General features: G+C 39.0%; 1 protein-coding gene across 13 annotated transcripts in view; it reads left to right on the top strand.

The window, feature by feature from the left end:
- EVI5 (ecotropic viral integration site 5) overlaps positions 1-24590 on the top strand; it is a 227493-nt gene that overhangs the window by 47266 nt on the left and 155637 nt on the right. For all 13 annotated transcript variants that reach the window (XM_069597978.1, XM_069597976.1, XM_069597977.1 and 10 more), the window contains exon 2: positions 14038-14267. In XM_069597978.1, coding sequence (XP_069454079.1) covers positions 14119-14267 — 149 coding nt within the window. In that variant the 5' untranslated portion in view covers positions 14038-14118. The remainder of the gene's footprint in view (positions 1-14037; positions 14268-24590) is intronic.

The raw sequence follows: 24590 nt of genomic DNA, 5'->3' as shown, positions 1-24590 counted from the left end.
GTGATTTATAGCTGTGTATCAAGCCACCATAAAACTTAGTGACTTAAAATAATCATCTTAGTACATCTGTAGATTCTTTGAATCAGAAATTTGGACAGAGCTTTATGAGGAGAGCTTGTCTCTGCTTCATATTCATAATGCTTTTGAAGCTGAGAAATGGAGACCTTTCATCCAAGGCCTTGAGTTATTTGAGAGTGTATCTACACTCATGTCTGGTGGTTGCTGATGGGACCTCAGAGAAGCTGTCAGCCAGAATACGTACCTACACTTGGCCTTCCCATGTGGTCTCTGTGTGGACTAGTTTAGGCTTCTTAAGAGCATGGTGCCTGGGTTCCAAGAGTGAGCCTCAGTAATGACATTCGATGTACACTATTGGTTGAGGTAGTCAGACAGGTCTGCTCAGGTTAAAGAGCGCAAGACAGAGACTCTGCCACTCAATGGGGAGATACGGGATACGCAGTGTGGCTCGAGTTGTGCCTCTCCCTCCTCCGCCTCCACCCCAGTGGGTATGTTGGAGCCCTAGGCCCCAGTAACTCAGAATGCAGGCTTGTTTGGAAATAGGTTTGTTGCATATATAATTAGGGGAGAATGCCATAGAACACTGAAGGCTAAATTGAAGTCCTGCAGCTACAAGCCAGGAAATGACAAGGATTGTTGCCAAAGCACCGGAAGCTAGGAACGGACATGGAAGTGTTCTCTCTGTAGATTTTAGAGGGAGAATAACCTTCCTGATGCCTCGATTTTGGATTTTTAGCCTTCAGAACAGTGAGACAACAATATCTGTTGCTCTAAGCCACCCAAGTTGTGGTACTTTGTTAAGGAAGCCCTAGAAAACTAATACAGGACATCTTTAAAAAATACAGTTTGCTACAATGTTGTAAGATAGCTTTTTTCTCTCCAGTGAATATTCAGGACTAATTTCTTTTAGGATTGACTGGTTTGATTTCCTTGCAGTCCAGGGGACTCTCAAGAGTCTTTCCCAACACCACAGTTCAAAAGCATCAATTCTTCAGCACTGGTTTTGCAGTGGCAGTGGCTTTGCCCATCTACACTTTTATGTTAATACATCCAATGAAAACTTAACAGGAGGGACTATTTTAATAGTCATCAGCCTAGTTTATCTGCTAACATTTTTTGTTGAATGAGTACAAAACATAAAAGATTGTCAATGTATATAGCTGCAAAAAGAAGTTGGAATGGGACTTAGATTCATTGAAATGTAATGTTAATAAAAATTTATAAAGGGGATATTAATTTTGAGTGCCTACTATTCACATAATTTTGTTCCTTTTTTGTTTTTGAAGTATAGTTGATTTACTGTATATATATTGTTTTACATGTACAGCATAGTGATTCAATATTTTTGTAGATTATACTCCATTATAGGTTACTACAAGATAATAGGTATAATTACCTGTGCTATACAGTATATCCTTGTTGCTTATCTATTTTATATGTAGTATTGATAGTTTGTATATTGGATGTTAGTCTGGTACCCTTAATTTGTCCTCCCCTTCTCTCTCCCTTTTAGTGACTACAAGTTTGTTTTCTATATCTGTGAGTCTGTTTCAGTTTTGCAAATATATTCATTTGTGTTATTTTTTAGATTCCACATATAAAGGATAAATGTAGTATTTGTCTTTCTCTGACTGATTTCATTAAGCATAATATTCTGTATGTCCATCCGCTGCAAATGGCAGTATTTCATTTGTTTTTAATCCTTAGTCCATTTCCTTCACCCCTTCCTCCCCCCACACCCCCACACATCTTCTTAATCCAGTTATCTGTTGATGGGCACTTGGGTTGCTTCCACCAGTTTGCTGTTGTAAATAGTGCTGCTGTGAATCCTGGGTTGACGTATCTTTTTGAATTATGTGTTTTTGTTTTTTTAAGATACTGAGTTGGCAAAACAATTGAGTCAGGTTTTTCCATAACATCTTATAGAAAAACCCAAAAGAACTTTTTGACCAATTCAGTATATATCCAGGAGTGGAATTGCTGGATCATATGGTAGTTCAACATTCAACAACTCAAACATTCAAAAAAGTAAGACCTTGGTGTCCAGTCCCATCACTTCATGGCAAACAGATGGGGAAACAGTGGAAACAGTGACAAGTTATTTCCTTGGGCTCCAAAATCACTGCACATGTTGACTGCAGCCATGAAATTAAAAGACACTTGCTCCTTGGAAGAAAAGCTATGACTAACCTAGACAGCGTATTAAAAGGCAGAGACATTACTTAGCTGACAAAGTAATGCAGAGACATTACTATGCCAGCATAGTCAAAGCTATGGTTTTTCCAGTAGTCATGTATGGATGTGAGAGTTGGACCATAAAGAAAGCTGAGTGCTGAAGAATTGATGCTTGTGAACTGTGGTGTTGGGGAAGACTCTTGAGAGTCCCTTGGACTACAAGGAAATCAAACCAGTCAATCCTAAAGGAAATCAGTCCTGAATATTCATTGGAAGGACTGATGCTGAAGCTGAAGCTCCAATACTTTGGCCACCTGATGTGACTCATTAGAGTTAACTCACAAGAGCTGACTCATTAGAAAAGACACTGATGCTGGGAAAGGTTGAGGGCAGGAGGAGAAGGGGATGACAGAGGATGAGATGGTTGGATGGCATCACTGACTCAGTGGACATGAGTTTGAGCAAGCTCCGGGAGTTGGTGATGGACAGGGAATCCTGGCATGCTGCGGTCCCTGGGGTTGCAAAGAGTCAGACACGACTGAGCAACTGAACTAAACTGACTTGTATCACTGATTCTGTACATCATGCCTGTTGTCTTGCTGTTCACACTGTTTGCTGAACCCAGGATAGGCAAGGCTTGAGCTAAGAGACTGAAAGGAGACTCGAGGAGCTGTAGGAACTGCAGACACATTTATTGTCTCCTGGCTACCATGGCAGCCGTAATACAGCCTCTCTCCTGGCTGACGCAGTAGCTGTAGCAGCAGTCACAGTACAACCATAGCGTAGCCATGACATAGCCATAAGATAATGTCCATAACATAACCATGATGCTGCTTGAATGTAACCTCAGTGCAGTAGCAGCAGCCCTGGCTCTCATGGTGAAGCTCATACAGGTGTACTGTGTAAAGCAGCTCATGATCAAGTAAGTACCTTGTGATGCACATGCGCAGTCTACAAATGATCTCAGCTGTTACATGGTCTGTTCACAAAACATGGGGTGAGAAAGCCTGAACATGCCCTCATGGCCAATCTGCGCTCTCCCCACTTTCCACCTCTATAGGATCTTTCACCTCACATTCTGTGCGCAGTGCATCTTTAGCGATATTTCCTTGGTGAGTATCACTGACGCTTGGATTTATATCTTGGAACAGCAGTGGCTACAATAGCAGTTTCATACCCAGTACATAGCAAAACCCAATGCCAGGTATCACCTGGAACTCATGTTCCAGTCCTTGCCCTCAGGGGGCTAGAAGAGCCACCCTCCATGGTGGAGTGCCTTTATCTTCCATGGCCAAGTCCAGTCCACCATCTGACCTTGTGAGATTGCAGGAGAGCTTCCACAGGGGAAGCTCCACCCCTGCCAGGTTTATTATTAAGGACCCTGAAAACCTCCTACAGGTGCTGGGGCCCACCCCTTCAAGGTTGAGGCATTCCCAGGCCACCCTACATGATTCCAAATGCTCTCACACTCTTCTAAATCTGCAAGAGAATCAGTGGGTAGTAGCACATCATACGACATAGCCTTTTACAGTGCAGTGTCCTAAATCTAGAACACAGCCCAAGTCTCTACAGACTAAATCTGTATTATTTGGCTGCATCACCATCAGTGTATGCACTAGGACCGGGAAACTCCTCTGGCTTGCCACAAACAAGGCTGCATTCAGCACCAGTGTCAACCAGGGCCATTACTCTCTGCACATTGGCTAGCAACCAGTGACCTGCAAGTTCTACATGGGGCCGCCTGTCCTTGCTTGGGTTCTTCAGGAGGGCACCCTGGTCTGAGCCATATTCAGAGCCAGAAAAGGGCATTGTCCTCTTGGGAAATCTGTATGCAGGTCAGGAAGCAACAGTTAGAACTGGACATGGAACAACAGACTGGTTCCAAATAGGAAAAGGACTACGTCAAGGCTGTATATTGTCACCCTGCTTATTTAACTTACATGCAGAGTACATCATGAGAAACGCTGGACTGGAAGAAATACAAGCTGGAATCAAGATTGCCAGGAGAAATATCAATAACCTCAGATATGCAGATGATACCACCCTTATGGCAGAAAGTGAAGAGGAACTAAAAAGCCTCTTGATGAAAGTGCAAGAGGAGAGCGAAAAAGTTGGCTTAAAGCTCAACATTCAGAAAACGAAGACCATGGCATCTGGTCCCATCACTTCATGGCAAATAGATGGGGAAACAGTGTCAGACTTTATTTTGGGGGGGCTCCAAAATCACTGCAGATGATGAGTGCAGCCATGAAATTAAAAGACGCTTACTCCTTGAAAGAAAAGTTATGACCAACCTAGATAGTATATTCAAAAGCAGAGACATTACTTTGCCAACGAAGGTCTGTCTAGTCAAGGCTATGGTTTTTTCTGTGGTCGTGTATGGATGTGAGAGTTGGGCTGTGAAGAAGGCTGAGCGCTGAAGAATTGATGCTTTTGAACTCTGGTGTTGGAGAAGACTCTTGAGAGTCCCTTGGACTGCAAGGAGATCCAGCCAGTCCATTCTGAAGGAGATCAACCCTGGGATTTCTTTGGAAGCAATGATGCTAAAGCTGAAGCTCCAGTACTCTGGCCACCTGATGAGAAGAGTTGACTCACTGGAAAAGACTCTGATGCTGGGAGGGGTTGGGGGCAGGAGGAGAAGGGGACGACAGAGGATGAGATGGCTGGATGGCATCACGGACTCAATGGACGTGAGTCTGAGTGAACTCCGGGAGATGGTGATGGACAGGGAGGCCTGGCCTGCTGCGATTCATGGGGTCGCAAAGAGTCGGACATGACTGAGTGACTGAACTGAACTGAACTGAACTAAAGGAACGTCCTCGTGCGCCGTATGAACTTTTAGCTGAGCTGCCCATTTCCTGCTCTGGGTTCTTCCCAGACGTGGTAGACTGCTGCTCTGGCCTCAGTTACCTCCATGGCTCTAGGAGCAGAGCTTTGGGCTGTTCATCAGCTGTATTCCTATCAACTCCTGCTGCCAGCAGACCAACCCACGCTAGCATTCTCTTCGCCAGGACGGGGCCTTTACCAGCTTGGATCCCCTTTGGGGTCTTCACACGTCTAATCCCCTTTGGCCTGCTGCCACCCCTCAATTTTCTCCCAAACTAGCCACCATCAAGGTCACCTCATAGATGGGGTTCCCCACATAGGGTACTAGGATAGAAGTCAGGGGTCCAAAATAGGTAGATGGGGCATTGTTCAAAATGGCTTCTTGAATGCCGCCAGTAAAATGCTCGTCATTTGGCCTTGGGTATTTGGGTTGAATATTGACTGCTTCATGCCCAGTTCCCTCACTACTTGGGTCAACGTGGCATAGGTATGCCATTTACTCACAGTATCTGGGAGCTCTCCTGCGTTTGACCACACAATGTAGATGACGGCGTTAATCCAGTCCGTGAGGGTGTGCGTTTGTTTAGGCATCCCTTGCATTATTGCCTAGCATTCTGCTATGCAGAATGAAACCTTTGTTTCAATGAGGGGGTGAGTGGTTATAGATGCCAGCCATTCTATTTTGTCCCCAGAACACAGGATACCATCCACCCCTGTGTCTCAGAGTTGCAGGAGCCAAGTTGCCATGGTTTCCCTTGCTTTTGCTGAAACTGCATACCCAAGTCGACCAACTCCGCCTGAGTATATGGTTGGTAACGTTGTGAACTCAGTCGCATTGGGGGCCGTTGAAGATGTCCCCCGCAGCCACAGGCTGCTCATGCTTCAGTTTCTGCTGCACAGCAGGCCTCGCTGCCAAGTGAGGACCTGCAGTCTCACAGTGTTCATCATCATTATCCTCAGTCTCATGTTCATCATCACCGTCACTTACTGCCTCGTCGTCAGAGATGCTGGGTTCTTCAGGGCCACGGGGTTCTTGCTCTAATGCCAATATGTGTTGCTCTAGTTCTTCTAAGCATCTCTGCACATTATGCACTAGCATAGCAACAATGAGGGCGTTATCCATATTTGCCTTCAGGGCAGTCAGGAAAATCTACCCCATGGTGCCAGTGGCAGTCCATGCCACATTGTTTGGCAAACGGGAGCGCACTGCCTGTAATGCCTTTTCAGTGCTATCGGTGAACCATACATTGCCTCCCAGTCTTCCACCAGACCCCATGCTGAGAGAGTCGCCGCCACATGGTGCCACATGCTATATGGTGGCCACTGGCTTCCTCCATCCAGTGGCGCCTTAGGCTCCCTTACCTGCTGGTATCCTGCTGACCTTCTGGGAGCCTCAGGGTCTTCTGCCTGCTGGATATCCTGCCGACTGTGCCAATTGTATCACTGATCCTGTTCGTGACGCCAGTTGTCTTGCTGTTCCTACTGTTCGCTGAACCCAGGGTAGGCATGGCACAAACTGAGAGGCTGGAAGGAGACTCAAGGAGCTGTAGGAACTGAGACACGTTTATTCTCTCCTGACTGCCACGGCAGCCGTAACACAACCTCTCTCCTGGCTGACACAGCAGCCATAGCAGCAGTCACAATATGACCATAACATAGCCGTGACATAGCCATAACGTAATCTCATATAACATAACCATGAGGCTGCCCTGATGTAGCGCCAGTGCAACAGCAGCCATGGCTTTCTGGGGAGGCTCATACAGGCGTACTGCACAAAGCAGCCTGTGACCAAGTGAGTACCTCGTGATGTGCATGCGCAGTGCTACAGATGATCTCGGCTGTTCGGTAGCCTGTTCACAGAATGTGGGGCCAGAGAGCCTGAGCATGGCATCTTGGCCAATTTGCTCTCTCCCCACAGCACTTTCCAAGTGGTTGCACCAGTTTACATTCTGACCAACAGTGTACTAGGGTTTCTTTTCCTCCACAACCTCTCCAGCAATTATTATTTGTGGACTTTAAAAAAAAATTAACTCAATTATCTAAATATTTAAAAAAAATTTTGGCCATGCTGCGTGGCATGTGGGCTCTTTGTTCCCCATTCAGGGATTGAACCTGCACCCCTGCAGTGGGCATGGGGAATCTTAACTGTTGGACTGCCGGGGAAGCCCCTGCTTGTAGACTTTTTGATGATATATCTCATTGAGGTTTTGATTTGCATTTCCCTAGTAATTAATGATGCTGATCATCTTATGTGCTTGTTAGCCAGCTGTGGCTGACTTCTTTGGAGAAATGTCTAATCAGATTTTTGGCCCATTTTTTGACTGGTTGGATTTGTTTTTGGTGGGCAGGCATGGGGTTGTATGAGTTATTTGTGTATTTTGGATATTAACCTGTTGTTGGTTGCATCAGTTGCAAATATTTTCTCCCATTCCATAGGTTGGCTTTTTTTTTTTCTCAGTGACTTTATTTTCGCTTTTATTTCTTTTGCCTTAGGAGACTGCCCCAAGAAAATATTGCTACAATTTATGTCAAAAAGTGTTCTGCCTTTGTTTCTTGTAGAAGTTTTATGGTTTCAAGTCTTCTATTTAAGTCTCTAAAGCATTTTGTGTTTATTTTTGTGTATGGTGTGAAGGAATGTTCTAAACTTACTATTTGGCGTATAGCTGTCCAGTTTTCCCAGGACCACTGTTGAAGAGACTGTCTTTTCTCCATTGTGTATACTTGTGTATACTTTGTCCTGAATTAATTGACCATAGGTGTGTGGGTTTATTTCTGGGCTCTCTCTTCTGTTCCATTGATCTTTGTGTCTGCGTTTGTGTCAGTACCACTCTGTTTTGATTACCGTACATATAGCTTTGTTCTTGCTCATCAAGACAACTCATGAAGAGCAGTCTCGTTGACCTATTACATTCTTTTTGGTGACAATATGAATATATATGAAATATTACTTTTATTTCTTAAGGAACCTTTAACATCTAAATGGTTAATAATCCAACAATATAAAGATAATATGACACAGGTACCACAGGGTTGGAGGTTAAATTATGTGATATCAAATGTCTGAGTATAATTTGCTAAGTGCTTAGTAAATATTAACTGTTATTACTTTACTAATGAATGCTAAAGTATTCAATTAAGTTGTCTCTCAGTATCTGCAGGGGATTGATTCCAGGACCTCGTGGATACCAAAATTTGGGTTATCAGTGATACAGTATTTGCATATAACCTACACATATCTCTGAGTACTTTAAATCATATCTAGGTAACTTATAATACCTAATAAAATGTAAATGGAGCGTACATATAGTTATCAATGAGTGCAAATTCAGTTTTTTGCTTTTTGTAACTTTTTTGGAATTTTTTTTCCCGTCTATATTTTCTATCCTTGGTTGGTTGAATTGGTGGAAGTGGGACCAGCATTTACAGAGGACTGACCCTAAGGATGAAAAGTACCATAGAAATGGAGAGAAAAGTAAGAACACAGTTACAAACACCTTAAAGAATGAATACTGTTTGGAAATAGCATTTCTCAAAATATGTTTGCCTATAATGGTGAAAAAAAGGATTTATGGGCAGTTAAGATGGGAAAGTACATTCCTTTACCTTCTATCTTGACAGTAATATAGTAATATAATTCCTGCCTGTACAGTAATACAGTTCAGTCTCTGAGAAGTTGAATAATAAAAAAAAAAGTCACCTAACTTATAGGACTGCTTTAAGCAACATGGTTCACCACATAGCTTGGAAAATCTCTTCCTAGATAATGCATCTAGAAATACAAAAATCTTTTAAAATGCAAAATTGTATTTCAAAGAAGGTAAGGGAAATACTCCAGACGAAAAACAGTCAGAAACTGGAAACCAGATGGCCTTCTAACCCACCTATGTATTGTATAAATTATTTACTTTTTTGAATAATCAATAAAAAGCTGGAGTAGCTATGTTAATTTCAGACAAAGCAGACTTGAGAAGAAAAGTTTTCAGACATTATGTATTGATAAAGGGTCAAGTCCCCAAAAAGGCATAGTTGATGAGGCAAAAGCTGGTAGAATGTCAAGGAGAAATAGACACATTCACCATTATGGTTGGAGTCTTCAGCACCTGTTTTTCAGTAATTTAGATACAGCAGGTAGAAAGTCAGTAAGGATACAGGTGAACAATACCATCAGTCAACTGTATTTTATGATGTTTATCTGATAACCGCTGAGTATACGTTCTTTTCTGGCATCCATGTATCAGTCATCAGGATGCACTATATTCTGGGTCATATGGTTCAGCACACCTGAACATGTGCTCTCAGACCACAATGAAATTAAGTTAGAAATAATAGAAAGATAGCTGGAAAATGAAAATATTTAGAGATTAAAAAACACACTTCTAAATAACACATGGATCCAAAAAAATGTCCAAAGAAAAATTTTTAATATTTTCAACTAAAGCAAAATGAAAAGTAGCAGAAGCAGTATTAGAGGTTAATTTAGAGCATTTGAATATATTTTAAAACAGAAGAGAGACACAAAATGAGTATTCTAATCTTCCAGCTTAGAGAACCAGAGAAAAAGAGGGATATAAACCTTAAGCAAGTAGAAGAAAAGAAATTAAAATTAGAGTATGAGTAAGTAAAACTGAAAACAAGAAGACAGAAAAATCAACAAAACTATTAATAAAAGTTGATTCTCTGAAAAGATTGATAAACTTCTAGCCAGGCTAACAAAGACCAAAAGAGAGAAAGACACAAATTACTAATAAAAGGATGAAAATGAAAGATGTAAATTTCATTTTTAAATTTAATTGTGATACACTGCTGACCCTTGAACAACATGGTAGTTAAGGGCACTGACCCACATACAGTTGAAGATCCATGTATTACTACCAATCAACCTCTGTATTCATGCTTCTGCATCCTTGGATTTAGACCACCGCAGATCTTGCGGTACTGGGTAGTACATACTTGCTGCAAAAAACCTGCATATAAGTGGACCCACTCCCTGGTGGCTCAGATGGTAAAGAATCTGCCTGCAGTGCAGGAGACTGGAGTTTAATCCCTGAGTCGGGAAGATTCCCTAGAGAAGGAAATGGCAACCCACTCCGGTATTCTTGCCTGGAGAATTTCATGGACAGAAGAACCTGGTGGGCCAGAGTCCATGGGGTCGCAGAGTCAGACATGCCTGAGCAACTAACACATAGACACAGTGCAAACTCGCATTGTTCAGGGGCCAGCTGTACATGACGAAAGTTTACCATTTTAAGCATTTTTAAGTGTACAGTTCAGTGGCATTAAGTACATTCATTTTGTTATGCAACCATCATCACTATCCACTTCTAGAGAACCCATTAAACTTCCCATTTCCCACTTCCCTGGTAGCCACCATTCTGCGTTCTGCCTCTATGAATCTGACTGCTCTTTCGTACCTCTATAAGTGGAATCATGACATTTTTGTGATTTTGTGACTTGCTTATTTCACTTGGTAGCTCAGATGGTAAAGCGTCTGCCTACAATGCGGGAAACCCGGGTTCGATTCCTGGGTCTGGAGGATCCCCTGGAGAAGGAAATGGCAACTCACTCTAGTACTCTTGCCTGGAAAATCCCATAGATGGAGGATCCTGGTAAGCTACAGTCCACGGGGTTGCAAAGAGTTGGACATGACTGAGTGATAGAACTATTTCACTTGAAATAATATCTTAAGGGTTCATTCATATGTCAGAGTTTTTTTTTTAAGGCTGAATAATATTTCATTGCCATTTAAAAAATCCATTCCTCCATTAATGAACATTTGAGTTGCTTCTGCCATTTGAATATTGTGAATAATGCTGCTGTGAACTTGGGTGTATAAATACCTCATTTAGTCCCTGCTTTTAATCCTTTTGGGTACATTCCCAGAAGTGAAATTGCTGTATCATATAATAATTCTATGTTCACATTTTTGAGGAATCATCATACTCGTTTCTGGGCATCCCAGGTGGCTGTGGTAAAGAACCTGCCTGCCGATGGCAGGAGACACAGGAGATGTAAGTTTGATCTCTGGGCTGGGAAGATACCATGGAGGAGGACATGGCAGCCCACTCTAGTATTCTTGCCTGGAGAATTCCATGGACAAAAGAGCCTAGTGGGGCGCAGAGAGTCAGACATGACTTAGCAACTGAGCAAACAAAGTATTTTCACTGCCATGAAAGTCCTCTGTTCTCTGGCTGTTTGTCCCTTCTCTTGCCCAACTCCTGATCTTTTTATTATCTCCACAGTTTGTCTTTTCCAGAATGTTATATAGTTGGAATTATACGTTATGTAAAACTTTTCGGATCGACTAAGCCCTTTTAAAATTGAGATATAATTCACATACCATAGAATTCTCTCTTTTAAAGTGTTCAGCGGCATTTAGTGTATTCCCAAGCTGTATAACTCACTGCAGTCCAATCTCAGAGCATATTCATCGCTCTGGGAAGAACTGTACCCAGTAGTGGTCATTTTCCATACCCCCTCCTCCAATCTCTCCAGGTCACTAAACTACTTTCTCTCTCTAGGTTTGCTTCGTTTATGTAAGTGGAATCATATGCTATGTGGCCTTTTGTGCCTGATTACTAAGCCTTCTTGATGATGGCTTTAATCTTTTCAAAGTATGTTCATGTTTAAAAATAAATGCATAACACCTCTGTGAGGTAGACAGGAACTTTGTGACAAACTTTGTGACATAATTGCATTGTCAGATTTATTGTGTCTTCATGACACAGTTTCACATAAGATGAAGGAAAGAGGTTTAGAGGTGGCAGGGTAGAGATTTGAAAAAGTAGAGTTAAAGAAAAAATAGGACATGATGATATATGAAAAATAACTCAGTCCTGTGGGATTTCTACAACCATGAGTATTAAACATTATTAAAGTGGAACTGCAATTAATACTACAGTTAGAGTTAAGAATTTAAAATGCTAAAGATGGGTTGTTGAACCTTCAGTAGTTATAGACTGAATTTCATTTCATCAAGGTTGAAAGGATATCAGGATTGTGTTCTTGGTTATTCCAAACTCTTTAAATGGAAGCCTGTTGCTACAGTATGTAGAAGGGGTATGATAAATTTATTTTTTAAAATAAAGCAAATAATACATGTCTTTTGCCTTTGCTACAGTTAGCTGGAGTAGAGAACTTTTATATAAGGGAAGTGTAAAGCTTTCTTTCTTTAAAAATTATTTCCATATGTATTTTAAAATTGAAGTATAGTTGATTTACAGTATTTCAGGTGCATATAAAAGTGATCCAGTTATATATATATATTCTTTTTCAGATTCTTTTCCATAATAGGTTATTATAAGATATTGAATATAGTTCACTATGCTGCTATACAGTAGGTCTGTGTTATAAGTATTAATTCTTGAAAGTTGTTAATTATATTTGAAATTAATAGTAAAGGATAACATTTTTCTGTAAATTTTACATGTTAGGTTTTCTGTTTTACAATATAGTGTGCTTTGAGGATGCAAAGTAGTGCTATCCTCACAATTGAATTTGTATTTGTAACTATGTAGAAAAGATCAGTAGGATAACAAACCACAAGAGGCTGTTTTGTTGGACTGCCACGGCTCTTACCATTTCCTGGTACAGAGGAAGTTCTGGCTAAATTATTTGGTTCCTATATGACCTTTTACCCTAATAAACTGTGTTGCAAGTCTGTTCATTGGTGAGGACTGTTTGTTTGCCTGGAAGCCCTAAGATCTGCTCCATACTTCTTTTCCTTGATTCCCCTACTTCATCATGCTTGTCTTTCTTGGGGGTTCTTCCCTCAACAAAAAGAACTCCCTCATCCCATTCCAGGGGAAGTAAGTTCTAAAATAGAAAAGTTATTGGAAATGAAAATTAGAGGTAGGTCATGTATCTGTTGATGAGGTGAGAAGGCAAGACTGGGGCAACCTATGAGGAGAGAGTAGTATCTGCTAAGATAGTCTGGGTGGCCTTTTTATTTATATATATGTTGATGTTTTAATTTGTGTGTGTATAAATTGCTATATGAAACCAAGGTTAGCTGAGAACGTCTACATAGAATATAGTTTGTAGTGTTTTGGTCATTTACCTTTTGTGTAAAATTTCAGATTTGTATGCACATCTGCTTAAGACACTGGCATGATTTATGAAGCATATATCAGTTACATGGTTGTATATTTCATTGAATCTTGCAGATGGAAAGGATTTAGGATTTGAAAGGATTTTCTGGTCCTGGTTGCCCACCTAAAGCAGAAATTCATCTTCAGTCAACTGTTAACTTTTGACTCTTATAATTGATTCTTAATTGTAGCCATTGGCAGACAATGTCTACTCTTTCTAGGCATCCTATTCTATTTTTGACTAGTTCTGTTTGAAAATTGTACCCTGAAACTCTCTTACTCTGTTAACTCAAAACATTTATCATAATTTTGTTCTTCTATAACTAAATCCTCTTCTACGAAAACACTCAGTAGTTTGAAGGTTTATTATGAATCTCATTTAATCTTATTTATGCTAAGCCTAGTTTTTGTTGAGTTGTTGGTCATGTTATAGGATTTCCCTATCCTGATCACCTAATGGACATGTTTTGACTCCTTGGCTTTCAACTGTTTTTGACTACAACCCAAATGAAGAATGTATTTCATATTCCAACTCAACATATCCACATATACATACATGAAGTACACAATACATATATGTAACTGAGGCAGAAATTTTGTGACAATGTATCTTTACACTGATACTTTCTGCTCCTTTTCATTTTTTAAAAATGCTGATGTTACCTGTTAAATTTATTTTATCACTCCCTGATGGATTTCAGCCTGTAGTGTGGGAATCACTGTTTTAATTTATGCATGCTACAGAACTGAAATATGGAGTTTCCAAAAGCTGTGTGTTAGAACAGTCATTGCTAAAGCAGGTGTTACCTTTATTAACTCAAAGAGAATATTCTGATGGCTGGTTTTCAAATAAAACTAATGAGGATTATCAAGTTCTTGGTAATGCATAAAATAAAACTGAAATATATGTAAATTTTATTTTTATTCTTAGGTGGCGACAGACAAGGTTGCAGAAAAGTTGAGTTCTACTCTCTCATGGGTGAAGAACACAGTGTCACATACAGTCAGCCAGATGGCCAGTCAGGTGGCAAGTCCATCTGCTTCCTTACACACTACATCCTCGTCTACCACACTGTCAACACCAGCCCTTTCACCATCTTCACCATCACAGTTGAGTCCAGACGACTTAGAACTCCTGGCTAAACTGGAGGAACAAAATAGGTAAGTGAGGTTGCTTGGGTTGTCATTCTTTAATTGTCATCTGCACTTAACCATTCATATATGTATGTGTGTCATAATCAAAATTGTAAATATTTGTCCATATTAAGAATGTTTAGGGGAGTTCCCTGATAGCCTAGGGTTAGGATTCTGGGGTTTTACTGCCATGGCCTTGGTTCATTCCCTGATCAGGAAACTGAAATCGTGCAAGCCATGTTGAGGGGCCAAAAAAAGTTGAGTTTTTTAAAAATCAGAGTAAATTAACAGAAGTTTTCAAGTATTTTTTTTGAGGAGTTGGTCTTAAAACTAAAATCAGACTAAAATTTTCTTCAGACTTGGATAGCTGTAGACTTGTTTACTTAATGCAGCAAATTATCTAAATTCTCCCTGAATGGTTCTTTAGGGCATCAGCTACAAAAAGAGTTACTGAAAGAGCACCTTTTTATGTTCAGTCAAAATAAGGATAATTGCAGAGATAATTTCTAACAGCTCTTTTGATATGTGATTGACATAATAAAGTACACATACTTAAGGTATACAATTTGATAAGTTTGGACATAAGTATATACCTGAGGAATTATCACCAAAATCAGGAAAATGAACATATCTGTTATCTCCGTTTGTATCTCCAGATAGCCACAGATCTGCTTTTGGTCATTGTAGATTGGTTTGCATTTTCTACAGTTTTATAGAAATAGAATCATACAGTATATACTCTTTTTTAATGGGTTATTTCATTATTCTCCAAATGAACTGTTTTGAGATTCATGTGTGTTTAATACATATGAATGGTTCATTTCTTTTTATTGCTTAGTAGTATTTACTCTTGCCTGGAAAATCCCATGAACAGAGGAGCCTAGTAGGCTGTGGTCCATGGGGTTGCCAAGAGTTGGACACAACTAAGCATCTTCACTTTCACTTTTCACTTTCATGCATTGAAGGAAATGGCAACCCACTCCAGTGTTCTTGCCTAGAGAATCCCAGGGACGGGGGAGCCTGGTGGGCTGCCGTCTATGGGGTCGCACAGAGTCAGACATGACTGAAGTGACTTAGCAGCAGCAGCAGCAGTATTCCATTGTATGGATATATCACAGCTTACCTACTTACCTGTTGTGAAATGCTATAAACTTTTGTGTACAAACCTTTGTATCAATTTATGCTTTCATTTCTCCTGAATAAATACCTAGGAATGGAATGGCTGGTTTATATGGTAGAACTATATTTAATTGTCAAACTGTTTTCCAAAGGGCCTATAGTTTTTCACATTCTCATCATCAGTGTATGAACATAGCTGCTCTTCTGCAGCCTTACCAACATTGGGAATAGTCAGTCTTTTTAATTTTAGCTGTTCTTACAGGTATTTATATTTTATGGTTTTAACTGCATTTCCCTGTTGGTGTTGAGCACTTTTTGTATGTGCTAATTTGCCATTGATAAATCATCTTTGATTAAATGTCTGTTCCAAATTTTGCCCATTAAAAAAAATTAGGTTGTTTGCTTTCTCACTGTGTTTTAACAGTTTTTTATATAGTTTGGGTACAAGTTCTTTTTCTGTGTATATGCTTTTCAAATATTTTTTCACAATCTGTGGCTTATTCTCTTAGCAGTATCTTTTGAAGAGCAAAAGTTTTAGATTGTGATTAAGTCCAATTTGAAATTGTTCTTTTATAGACTGTGCTTTTGATAACTCAGAGTCACACAGATAGAATTCTGTGTTAAGTTTTAAGTTTTACGTTTACCATAGTCCAAAACAAAGGATAAATCAAAGTTGTTTTTGAGTATGCATGTTTGTTTTTGTATCTGTTGAAAAGACTGTCCTTTTTCCTCTTAATTACTTTTGCATTTTTGTCAAAAATCAGTTGTCTGTGTATGTATGTTTCTTGGCTCTTTTTCTGTTCCATTAATTAATTTTTCTACTTTAATGCTAATACTACACTATTGAATATTATAGCTGTATAATGTCTTGAAATCAGATATGTTAATCGTCTTTGTTCTTTTGACTGTTTTTGCTCCTTATCATACCTTTGTGAATTTTACGTCAAGTAATTTGTACAAAAACACTTGCTGAGATTTTGATCAGAATAGTGTTGAATTCCTAACAATGGTGCTTTCCACCCATGAACACATTATATTTTTCTTTTATTCGTTATTTGTCCATGGTATTGTTTTTGTAAATTTAATTTCTGATTGTTCATTGTCAGCATATAGAAATACAATCTTTTTTCTTTTATCATTCATGCATTCTGTTGCCTTGATAAATTCACTTGTTCTGGTAGTGTTTTTTTTTTTTTTTTTAGATTCCATTAGATTTTCTATATAGATGAGCATGTGGTCCATGAATAAAAGCACATTTGCATCTTTATAATATGAATACCTTTTATACTTTTTCTTGCCTTATTGCAGCTGGTTAGTACTTCCAGTAGAAATTTGAATACACATAATGAACAGATAGCCTTGTAATTTTCTCAATCTTGATGGGAAAGTTTAAAATTAAAATTATTTTAATTAAAAATTAAAAGACGCTTGCTCCTTGGCAGAAAAGCTATGACCAACCTAGACAGCATATTAAAAAGCAGAGACATTACTTTGCCAACAAAGGTCCATCTAGTCAAAGGCTATGATTTTTCCAGTAGTCATGTATGGCTGTAAGAGTTGGACTATAAAGAAAGCTGAGCACTGAAGAATTGATGTTTTTGAACCGTGGTGTTAGAAGACTCTTGAGAGTCCTTTGGACAGCAAGGAGATCCAATCTGTCTATCCTAAAGGAAATCAGTCTTGAATATTCATTGAAAGGGCTGATGCTCCAGTAGTTTGGCCACCTATGTGAAGAACTGACTCATTGGAAAAGACCCTGATGCTGGGAAAGATTGAGGGCAGGAGGAGAAGGGGACAACAGAGGATGAGATGTTTGGATGGCATCACCAACTAGATGGACGTCAGTTTGAGCAAGCTCTGGGAGTTGGTGATGGACAGGGAAGCCTGGCGTGCTGCAGTTCATGGGGTTGCAAAGAGTCGGACACTACTGAGCAACTGAACTGAAGGGGAAAGCATTAAAAATGAGTAAATTGTAGATTTCTGTAGACGACTTTTTATCAGGTTGAAGAAGTTCCTGTTTCTCATTTGTTAAGAATTTATAAGAAATAGATGTTGCTGTCAAATGTTTTTCCTGAATCTATCGGAATGATCAGTTGTTTTCCTCTTTTAATTTGACAGATTACTTTTTTTTTTTTTTGAAGTTAAACCCCACTTAGTCATATTGTCTTTATAGGATATTGTTGGGTTTGATGAGCTAAAATATTGTTTGGAATTTTTGCATGTGTGTTCAGGAGGAAGCTCAGTCTGTAGTTGTTATCTAATGTCTTTGGGTTTTGTTTGTAATGTCTTATGCCCTTGTAATATTTTTGTGATCTTTCCTCTTTTCTCATTTAAGTGGTTAATGGTATACATTTCTCCTGAAGCTCTGCTTTTGCAGAATCCCTTTGTTTTATAGTTCTGAGTATAGTCTGTTTTAATACATGTTTTATGTGCACTTGGGAAGATTGTATACTCATCTGTTATTTGGCAGCATATTCTATAAATGTTAATTGGTGCAAATTGATTGATGGTGTTGTTCAAGTCTACCGTATCTTTTCTGATTTTCTGTTTACTTGTTGTATCAGATATTGAGAGAAGGGTATTGAAACCTCCAACTATAATTGTAATTTATTTCTCTTTAAATTTTATCAGTCTTTGTTTCATATAATATGAAGTTAAATTGTTGTATATATAAACATTTAGAATTGTTACATCCTGTTGTCAAAATGCCTTCATTATTCCTAGTAATATTGTTTGCTGTAGAAATCTACTTTATCTCATATAGTCATTGTAACTTTTGAATAGTGTTAGTAGTTTATATACTTTTCTGTTTTTACTTTTTTTCTGTTTTTATCTTTACAGTTTGTCAGTTAGACAGTATATAGTGGCTCTTGCTTTTTGAAATTGTCTGACAGTCTTTACCTTTTAATTATGGTAGTTAGATCACTTTTAAAACAACTGTGACATAATTTTATTTCTTGCTTACATTTATGTTCATCTCAAACTTTAGGCTGAGTACATATTTATTGCACACTTCTTAATTTCTGGACCAGTGACCAGACTCTGCAGGATAAACCAGGCTTATGTTAAATGGGAAATGGATATAGAGGAAATACATCTTAAAACATCTACTGGGGAGTGATATACATAACTTCAACTTACATTTTATTGGCCAGAGCAAATCATATACTTACTCCTTATGGAGTGAAATTGGGATTAGAATCTTGCAGGGCTGGGTCTAGGAAAATTTATGCTTATTATTGTTTTAGAACCCTTTGCCAATATTCTTATTGTATTGCTCTTGTGCTTTTAATTATTCACTTACCATAAAAATCCACCCTTTTAAAGTGTAGAGTCTAGTAGTTTTTAGTATACTCACAGAGTTGTGTAAATATTACCATTATCCAATTTCAGAATGTTTCTATGACTCCCAAAAGAAACCTTGTATCCATTAGTCTCCCCTTTTCACCCTTCTTCCTGGTAACCACTGTCTCCATGGATTTGCTTATTCTGGCCATTTCATTGGTAGTCTTTTGTGACTAGCTTCTTTTACTGAACACAGTGTTTTCCAGATTTTGAGTAAAATAGACCGTTTACATTTAATGTAATTATTGATATGGTTATATTTCTGTTCTTTATCTTAGTATTTCTGCCTTTTGACTGAATGAAATATTATGATTCTGTTTTATCTTTTGTTAATTTGTTATTTATAACTGTTATTTTGCTGGAGTCATAGTGTATATCCTTAACTAACTTACATATTCTATCATCAAGAGATCTCATACCACTTCATATGTAGCATAAAAACTGAGAATAGTACATTTCCATTTCTCCTCTCTGGTCCTTTGTGCTAGTTTTGTCATGCATTTTGCTTTCGTATATGTTTTTTTTGGTTAACTTTTAAACTTTTGACTGCACTGGGTCTTCATTGTTGCGTGCAAGCTTTCTCTAGTTGTGGAAGCAGAGGGTACTCTCTTTTGGTGCGTGGGCTTCTCATTGCAGTGGCTTCTCTTGTTTTGGTGAAGGAAGTGATAACCCACTCCAGTATTCTTACTTGGAGAATTCCATGGACAGAGGAGCCTGGCAGGCTATATATAGTCCATGGGGTTGGAAAGAGTTGGACATGACTGAGCAACTATCACTCACACTCAGTTACTCTTGTTTTGGAGCACAGGCTCTAGGGCATGCGTGTTTAATGACTGGAGTGTGCAGGCTATAGAGTGCAGGCTCAGTAGTTGTGAGGCACAGGCTTAGCTGCCCTGAAGCATGTGGTATCTTCCTAGACCAGGGTTTGAATTGGTGTCCCTTCTGTTGCAGGGCAGATTCTTAACCACTGGACCACCAGGGAAAGCCACTTTTGTGTATGTTTTAAACCCCATGCTACATTGTTATTTTTGCTTCAACAGTCACTTACCTTTTAATGAGATTGATAAGGAAAAAATAAGGAAATAAGGAAAAAATTTACATTTTTTTATATAAATTTATGTTTGCCTATATAGCTTCCATTTCTGGTGTTTTTTGGTTCTATCTTTTTAGCTCCAGATTTCAAACTGATAGAATTTTCCTTCTGCACAGAGGACTTCCTTGAATGTTTCATGTAGTGTGGGCTGCTCCTATATGTCTGAGTCTTCATTTTGCCTTTGATTTTTAAAAATATTTTCTCTGAGTAAAAGTCTCTAGGTTGACAGGGTTTTTTTTTCTTTTTTTCTTTTTTTTCCTTCAGTGCTATAATAATGTGTCATTGACTTCACTTTTGCAGTGTTTACATCAGGAAATCGGATGCAATCCTTATCTTTGTTTCTGTGTGGATAATGTGTCTTTTTTCCTTTCTGTCTCCTTTTAAGATTTTTTCTTTATTCCTGGTTTTAAGTAAGTTGATTCTAAAGTGCCTAATTGTAGTTTTCTTCCTGTTTCTTACTTGTGAGTTTTGTTGAATTTCTTGTAGACTTACAATTTTCCTCAAATTTTAAAACTTTTTGATCATTTCTTCAAATTTTTAAAATTCTTTTCTTTCCTCCTCCTCAGTGACTAATTACACAGATATTAGGCCACTTGAAATTGTTCCATAGCTCATTAATATTGTGTTCATTTTGGGGAAAATTTTTATTGCTTTGTATTCAGGTTCTGTACATTGTGATTTGCCATGTCTGATTTGCCATTCATCCTATCCAGTGTGTTTTTCATCTCTCCCATTTTTCATCTCTAGAAGGTGGAGCTCAGTGGTGTTTGTATGTCTCTACTTAAGTTTTGAACATACAGAAATACAGAGTTAATACCTTTTAATGGCCTTATCTGGTAGTTCTAACATTTCTATCAAAATCATTTTCAGTTCAGTTCAGTTTAGTCACTCAGTCGTGTCCGACTCTTTGCAATCCCATGGACTGCAGCACGCCAGGTCTGTCCGTCACCAACTCCCGGAGTCTACCCAAATTCATGTCCATTGAGTCGGTGATGCCATCCAACCATCTCATCCTCAGTTTGCTTTTGATTAATTGTTTTTTCTTCTCATTAGTTACATTTTTCTGCTTCTTTGTGTGCCTGATAATATTTGATTGGATGTCTCACATTGTGAATTTTACCTTATTTGGTTTGGCTGTTTTCCTATAAAGATTCTTGAGCTTTGCCCAAGAATGCAGTTAAGTTACTTGGAAAGAATTTGTTCTTGAGTGAGTTGGTAGGTGGTTCAGTGGTAAGAGAATCCACCTGCTATTGAGGGAGGTGCTGGTTCAATCCTTGGGTTTTGAAGATCCACTGGAGAAGGAAATAACAACCCACTCCAGTATTCTTGCCTGGGAAATCCCTTGGAGAGAAGAGCCTGATGAGCTACAGCCCATAGAGTTGCTAAGAATTGGACACACCTGAGTGACTAAGCACGATGAACACGCAGAAGTACACAGCTTAGGGCTGTTATTCCCTCCTCCCGAGGCATGACCTTTTTGTGTACTCTACACAGTATGCCTTGAAACAGATTCTTCAGTCTCACCCATGGGGACAGTTACTATTCCTGGCCCTGTGTGAATGGTGGCTTTTATCGCTAGCCTTGGGTACTTTACTTACATACATATCTGATCAGTACACAGCTGAATACTTAATGGGTGCCCTCTGTCAATCTCTGAAGATCTTGTTTGTATACTTACCTTTCTGGTATTCTGTTCCTTGGACTCTAGCTATCTTGGTGTCCTCATGCCCTCAGCTCTATCCATTCAGTTGAGAAAGTTCACTAGGTTCTGTTGATTTTCCCTGCCCAAGCCAGGATCTGGAAACTCTCAAGACAGGTAAGATGGCAATCTTAGGACTTCACTTATCTCCTGAGTTTCAGTAATAGCTGTTCATTGTTGCCTGTTGTCCGGAGTCTTTCAAAAAAAGAAACATTGTTCTCATATAGTTGATATATCTTGTCCAGTATTTTTTGGTTGTTTCTTGGGAGGGAGTAAATCTCTTTACTGTTACTCTATCATGGCCATAATGAAGTAATTTTTTTTTTCTTTAAGAGAGTTTTGCATTTTCCTTTGGCTGGAAGAAGCTTGAATAAGATTAGAAAAATAGACATATTATTTGATAATTAGAAGTTAATACTATATGTAAATGTATTCTGAATATTAACTCTGCTCAGCTTTAAAATTATTTTATTGCTGAGATAGTTATTGATATTTTTGTTTTAAAATGACTTGTCCTTAGGTTTGGTCTCTTCCTGTTGGTATGGAGATAGAAAATAGAAGCATGAGAGCAATTTCCTGGAAAGAGAATTTATGAGCTAGAGATTTTGAACCTGGTCCATGTGAACCGCAAAAAGAAGACCTAATGTTAGCTCATACAAACCTGGCAATAGAAATTGCCCTCTTCTGATGATCATTTCCTAGAAAGTGCTTTTAAAAGGGATTTCTTTGGCTGTCAGCATTTGGGTAAGATGGAAAGCTTGGTGTGCCACATGATAATAACTTCATGTCGGTTTTATGTGTGTGTTGATTTTAACTTTGTGCCCCTTTGCTTATTATATTTGAAAGATTTAAAGCAGAGAGTTTTGGTTGAGGTTTCAGGAAGAGAGAGTTTTAATATGTGGTTTGGCAGAGTTTCTTGGATAAGATGAATTTGGAAGAGGGTCATAAATGAGCAGGGCTTTTCTGGTGGCTCAGCGGTAAAGAATTCTTCTCCAGTGCTCCAGATGAGGGTTTGATCTTGGATCAGGAAGATCCCCTGGAGGAAATGGCAAACCACGCCAATATTCTTGCTTAGAAAATCCTATGGACAGAGGAGCATGGCAGGCTACATACAGTCCACAGGATTGCAAGAGTCAGACACAGCTGAGCGACTGCACCACCACCACCACCAGTATAGAAAATACTATATTAAAAATTGTTGATCCCTGGTCTGGCAGATTCCACATGGGGCAACTAAGCCCGTGTGCCACAACTACTGAAGCCTGAGCACTGTAGAGCCTGTGCTCCTCAACAGTTCAGTTCAGTTCAGTTGCTCAGTCATATCCCACTCTGTGACCCCATGGACTGCAGCACGCCAGGCCTCCCTGTCCATCACCAGCTCCCGGAGTTTACTCAGACTCATGTCCATCAAGGCAGCGATGCCATCCAACCATCTCATCCTCTGTTGTACCCTTCTCTTCCTGCCTTCAATCTTTCCCAGCATCAGGATCTTTTCCAATAAGTCAGTTCTTTGCATCAGTTGGCCAAAGTATTGGAGTTTCAGCTTCAGCATCAGTCCTTCCAATGAATATTCAGGACTGATCTCCTTTAGGATGGACTGGTTGGATCTCCTTGCAGTCCAAGGGACTCTCAAGAGTCTTCTCCAACACCACAGTTCAAAAACATCAATTCTTCGGCACTCAGTTTTCCTTATAGTTCAACTCTCACATCCATACATCACTACTGGAAAAACCATACCTTTGACTAGACGGACCTTTGTCAACAAAATAATGCCTTTGCTTTTTAATAGGTTGGTCTAGGTTGGTCATAGATTTGCTGTCTAGGTTGGTCATTGGTTTTCTTCCGAGGAGCAAGCAACTTTTAATTTCATGGCTGCAGTCACCATCTGCAGTGATTTGGGAGCCCAAAAAAATAAAGTCTGACACTGTTTCCATTGCTTCCCCGTCTATTTGCCATGATGTGATGGGACCAGATGCCATGACCTTAGTTTTCTGAACGTTGAGCTTTATGCCAACTTTTTCACTCTCCTCTTTCACTTTCATCAAGAGGCTCTTTAGTTCTTCTTCACTTTCTGCCATAAGGGTAGTGTCATCTGCACATCTGAGATTATTGATATTTCTCCTGGCAATCTTGATTCCAGCTTGTGCTTCATCCGGTCCAGCATTTGTCATGATATATTCTGCATATAAGTTAAATCCATTACAGTGAGAAACCCATGCACTGCAACTAGAGAGCAACACCCACTCCCAGCAACCAGAGAAAGCCCAGGTGCAGCAACGAAGACCTAACACAGTTATAAATAAATAAAATTTAAAAATTATTGCAAGTGATGTGTGTGCATAGATGAACTTTTCCCCAAGTAATTAATAATTTATTCCAGAGTTCTAGATGCACTTGGCATATGTGTTAACAAATGATAATTGTGAGTTGTTTAAAGATATCTAGGAAAGAGATTTTTGACAAATAAGACTTTGAAGAAATAAAGGGAGCGCAAGATTTTCACCATTTGTTCTTGTGTAGAATTGCTCAAATCTTTTACTTTTTTGAGTTCACATTTTGAATCTCTTAAAAAATTGGTAAAACTCAGAATCCATGAGAAGGATTTACGAGTAGAGACTGGGTGAATGCAGCACTCTCTCTTTTGTTTTGCCTTAGGAAAACAATCCTGGTGGAAAAACACACCTTTCTGGCTTTAATAAAAAATAAAATGACAGACATTAAAATCTAACTCTCCTTCCTCTCTTCCGCTCTTCTTTCCACCAATGTATTATGTCTAAGGAGAAATTGCAAGAATAATAGCTTAAATTCTCTACGACCACTTTTGTGGTTTGTAACATAGATATGTAAGTTATGTATTTAAAGTAAAAATTAGGAGATGCAGCTAGTACTTGTAACAGGGAAGATGGTTTTATTTAGGATTTTTCCTTCTCTTCCCAATATGTAGATGAAACTCTTAGGTTGTTTAACTACTTTTGATTTAGAAAGTATAAAAAAGAGTATTTTAGAAAGTTAAAATTGAAGAAACATAAAAATATCAAGTCCTATAACGAAGCTATTTTTCCCTCCCATGGTTTTACTACAGTAGTCACTTTTT

This window comes from Ovis canadensis, chromosome 1, assembly GCF_042477335.2.
Source record: "Ovis canadensis isolate MfBH-ARS-UI-01 breed Bighorn chromosome 1, ARS-UI_OviCan_v2, whole genome shotgun sequence".
Classification (NCBI taxonomy): Eukaryota; Metazoa; Chordata; class Mammalia; order Artiodactyla; family Bovidae; genus Ovis; species Ovis canadensis.
Note: the sequence above shows the minus strand (reverse complement) of the source record. Positions and strands in the feature narration are given on the sequence as shown.